The sequence below is a fragment of the Charadrius vociferus genome, unplaced genomic scaffold, assembly GCF_000708025.1.
Source record: "Charadrius vociferus isolate BGI_N301 unplaced genomic scaffold, ASM70802v2 scaffold1506, whole genome shotgun sequence".
Lineage (NCBI taxonomy): Eukaryota > Metazoa > Chordata > Aves > Charadriiformes > Charadriidae > Charadrius > Charadrius vociferus.
This window is the reverse complement of record NW_009649037.1, coordinates 94,984-99,971: the sequence shown is the minus strand read 5'-3', so window position 1 is coordinate 99,971 and position 4,988 is coordinate 94,984. Positions and strand designations below refer to the sequence as shown.

General features: G+C 39.8%; 1 protein-coding gene across 1 annotated transcript in view; it reads right to left on the bottom strand.

Moving 5' to 3' along the window:
- Window positions 1–3,872: 3,872 nt before the first annotated feature.
- The window catches only part of LOC104288976 (semaphorin-4D-like), an 8,314-nt gene continuing 7,198 nt past the window's right edge, over window positions 3,873–4,988 (bottom strand). Inside the window, exons 9-10 of the mRNA XM_009887861.1 lie at window positions 4,454–4,569; window positions 3,873–4,043 (exon numbers count right to left, since the gene is read on the bottom strand). Of these exons, the coding sequence (XP_009886163.1) occupies window positions 3,873–4,043; window positions 4,454–4,569 (287 nt within the window). The remainder of the gene's footprint in view (window positions 4,044–4,453; window positions 4,570–4,988) is intronic.

Below are 4,988 nucleotides of genomic sequence, written 5' to 3'. Positions count from 1 at the left end.
ATTGAACTAAAACCAAACGCTGGTAGCCTTGTGAGGATTTTCTGAAATGGGGTTTTGTATTCCATCTGCACTTCCTTCCACTAAGGGAAGAGAGTAAGTGTCCCCAAAGATAAGAATGGAAATTTTGATCACTTCCTACGTTATTAGTTACATACCACTATCCAGCCTACCTCATTAATTTCCATACAGCCCTTTGCATACAGGGAGTCGGAATATAGGTAAAGGAACCTGGCAAGGAAGTAAACTCCCTTCTCAACCAAGGCAAGATGTGCACCTCAGATCTTGCGCTGATACAATCACTGAAATGCAGCCAGGCAGGTCCTGGCGTAACGGTTTGCCAGCAGCTATCCAGTCTTCTAATTTTCAGATGTCCGTTGTATATAGTTCTCTCGTCCACACTTCGTGCCGATGGCTTCACCTTGCTAGAAAGGCTGACGTTGTTACCACCTTTACATCCTGCCATGGAAAGGTGTCATGGTTCAGGCTGGGCTGGGCACTAAACCAACGCCGAGAGGGCAAATGTTCCTGGGTTGGTGAGCAGCAGTGTCACAGACACAGCAATCCATGAATTTGCTTCTTCCAAGTTCACCAACTGCCCTCACCTTCCTTCTACAGTATTTGCACACAGTACACAAGAACCTGTTGTTACGGAGCGTAACAGAAGAAGAATTTGATCCTGGGAGAAAGACGGCATCCTAAAAGAAGAGACTGCGACTTTGCTCCAATGTAAAGCAGCTTAACCTATTTACGTTTCAAGGGAGAAAGAACGCTGAATAACCGCTTCTCTGGTCTTTCTTCCTATCCAGGTACCTGTGTCATACATACAGTCTTCATTTCCAAGCATTCCCATTTAACTTGAAAGCAGGTGTCTTGCTACAGCTGGTACAGCCTTCCACATAGGAGAATCCGTTTCCAAGCAGGTTTCTCCTTCCACACCTATGTGAAAACTGGGGAAAAATGTGCTGCGTCTAGAAGAGCATCAACCTTATACTTTATGCGCGTCTGGCAAGAGACAGAGTGAGGCAGCACAGCCTTCTGTTCAGGGATTTTCATGATCAAGAACCCACGTCATCTTCCAAACAAGAAAACATAAGAGAACGTTTATTTGAAAATGAAGAAAAAAGTGACTCAGAAAAAATGCTCAACTTTCAATGGCCTTTAACAAAAGGAGCTACAATGTCTGAATTTTGACCACACCTCAGAAATAAATTCGGAACAATGATGCAGTACGTAAGTTGATTTGTGACATTTTTGGACAGAGGAAGATCTATCATAAAGGTCACTAAAAACACTTTAGAAAAATAAATGCATGGAAAGCATTTTGAAAGCCTAAATAAAGGGAAAGGAGAGGAAAGCACACAAAGATAAAATATAGGAAGATGACTCAGAAACTTCTAACAAAGCACCAGATCTGACACCAATACTCACTATGGTCAGTGACAAGTAATTTAACCTCACATGTAAAATGAGGGTAGTAGCAACCTCCTGGGGCACTGGGAGACTTAATTAGTTGCTATTCGTAGATTAAACAGAAAGTCTGAAGGTGAAAGCACTAAATGCTAAGTATTATTAGCTTCTGAAGTATTAATTTCTTTAATTGGGCAATGCCAACATTACAAAAAAGTGGATCAGTGTCAATTTTTGAAAGAAATTTATTCTCACGGTTCTATCATGTCAAAAAGGTACCCAAACAAGGAAATTTTGCTTTTAAAATGTAATAACTGGTAACACATCTATGTAATACACAATGCAGCTTGTCATCTTCAATTCCGAGTTTCTGACTCCTACCCAAATTTACATTCCACATTCCTGAACAGGAAACATCATGTCATCTTAACCAAACAGCTCTGAGAGCTGCAAGCTCCCAGAGCACTCTGTGAAACTCGCACTGCTGTGCGTTCCCCCCATGCTCCTTAGGAAAAGCTCACAAGCATCGATTCATTAACGCTGGACATGTTGGTTTGCGTGGCTGAACTCTTCCTTACACTGCCTGATCCCACTGTAGCCAGCGCTGGACTTCCCGAGCCAGCTGTGCCTGTGGTTTTTGAGCTGATTTCTCTGCTCTTCCAAGGTAGGGATAAATGACCCTTGTAGAAGTTCCAAACCAACAAGAAAAAGAAAAAAAGAGCAAACCCAGCTCCCAAGAGTTTTAAAACGACCTTCTCTCTTTGGCTGTTGAGAGTTTTCTGGTTTGCTGCCTCGTTCAGTAAAGGTGGTGGTACTGAAGACTGAAACCCCTCAGCTCCTGCTTCAGTATGCTTATTTGCTGTGGCAATACCATTCGCTTCCTCCGTCTTTTCTTGGGCATAAAGGGCATAGCGGGCCACAGTGATAAGGAATTCCTTCCCTTTGGATTTCTCTACTGAGAGACAATCATAGAATCCAGCCGCATCCATTGTCATGTTAAATATTGCTATTCCTCCATCATAGAGGAGATATTTAGAGTCCTCGGCCTGAAGTCTGCTCCCATTAAACATCCACACTACGCTTGCCAGATTCGACAGAGGAACACATTTAAGATGGACATTGTTTCCAAGGGTAAAGAGACATTTCCTCACACTATTCTCTGAAATTAGGAAGATAAATTTTTTTTAAGTAATAACACTGGGGGTTTAGTTTAACTTACAAAACCAAATACATATTCAAATAAACATAAAATCTAACTCACCAGTCTTGACAATGGGTAATGAACAGGTAAGGGGTAAAGACAAAGAAATCCCACTACTAACAGGTCTGACGCTCTGTCAGTGATATCTTGCTGGCCTTATTCCCACTGATGTGTAACAGAATAAATATGGGACTATAAGTTTACGACTTCCAGGTTTTAATCTGATTTTGCCTCACCTGCATAGACAGCCATGCAACACCTCTGTATGCCTCAGCTTCTGTATTGGTTAATTACATCTCTTCACAGAAATGCTCTGGTGTTTAGATTTGCCTGCACAATGCTTCTATCAGCTATGTTAAAGTTCCCCAACTGTCCCACTGATTGCTATATTATCATTTGTCGTTTAGTCTAAAAGATACAGGACTAAAGACAACTCTGACTTTAAAGAGACATAAGTGGAGTTAAGAGATACATCTGGTGTCACGAAGACAGCAATGTATCTTGCAACTCATTACGAAGTCACTGCATAATAATACCAGATCACACACATCCACAATTCTACATTAAAAGTAATTCATTTCCCAATCCCACTAAAAATAATGAAAATAATTTTAAATGGCTGATAACAAATAGCCTTCTTTTTAAGTGTATTCTTGAATAGCATGTCATGTACCTGCAGAACAGCATCCTAAAGCCGTGACAGATTTAATAGGATGCTTGATGTGTCGCGTGATTTCTGCAAAGGGGGTGTGGGAGGGACACCAATAATTTCAAACATTTATGCTTCCCTCGAGAGTAAAAGTTTCAGTCTGAACTGAAGTATTCTGGCATTTAGATTGAGAGGGTTAAGAGCATTAGGCAGTACCAGCTCAGTGTTGGGTTTTTTGGGTCTTGGTTCAAAAGTAATAAACAACATGATTTTAATTCGGTGGTTTTCTATAATGCAAGAACTCCAGTGAGCACAAAGCATTTTCGTCACATTAAGTTAAAATATGCTTTCTTAAAACAAACATTCACATACCTACACTAAGGCAGCTGGAAGCATCCCCATATTTCACACTTTGAATTAAATTCCTGGGGAAAAAAAAAAACAAAACAAAAACAAAAAACCTCCAAAACCAAACAGATGAAAACACAGACAAGAAGTGTTCCAGCTTTTATCATTCCATTTCTAGGAACCATCCTAGGTTTGTGTTACTGATACTAAAGTGCACAGATAAAGCAATCTCACATCAGGTGTGCAGCTGAAACAACAGCTTTTTACTTACTCGGTGCGGCCAGTTTGGTTTGCCAGCAGAACACATTCATTAGCAGCCTGAGCCCATGCGCAGTACGGGTCTCTTGCCAAGACACAATCCAGGCAGTACTTGTACCGGTGGCACTCAGAAACTGGAAGCTGCACTACTTGAGATAGGGAGCCTACATAGAGCATTCCCTAGAAATGCAGGAGGGAGTTCCTTTACAATAGTGAGATTTTAAGCTGTTATTTCCCAATATGGATTGTAAGATTTTTCTAGTATTTATTAAAAATATCAGTAAACTAAAAATCCTGTAACAATAGATGGTGATATGAATGAGAGAAACCCCAGCTTTCCACAGCACGTAAAATGACAGACTTCCTTCCCTAATTTTTTAATGAACATGAAGGCTTGTTTCAGTTATATTTTGACACACACAAATTCTTCTACAGGAAAAAAACAAAGTTTCATGCTTCTGTTATTAACCAGTGTATGATAAACCCAGAACTGTAAGACATTTACAGGCTATTTAAAAGCCAGAAGAACACCACAGAAGAGCAAGGCCTGAGGCAAGCTATTACAGCAGTCACTTTCCCTGGAGTCCTACCTTTTCAGAAGACAGCTGGAGAGACTGTACGGGCTCAGGAGGCAGAAACAGCTGTAGCTCTTCCACAATGAACATTTCCCCATCACAACTGAAAGCTTTATGCAAATATCCATCATCTACATAAAATGAAATGTATTTCTAAAGATAAACTTGTTTAAACATAGCATAACATTTTAGCCTGGTAATTCATGTTCAAATTAGATAGAGATTTAGAAGATATTCCTGGGCACAAGGAATTTTTTAAATTCTTCAAAGCAATTCTTATTTTTTCTTTCAATAAGAGAGAAGCAGTGATTTTTTTCAGGGGAAAAAAAGACCTCAAACAATCCCTGAATTTGCAAATATTATTATGTCAAGTCTTCTTTGATATGGAAAGTTTCTAAAGAGAGCCTTTTAATGTCCAACAAGCCAAACGCATTTAATCTAACTGAGATGAAAATATTAAACTAGCAAGACAGCTTCTGAATGCAAAACTTCAAACAGAGCTAATGAATACTTTAACGTTTTTGAAGTCTCAGAAAAACATTCTGGAACA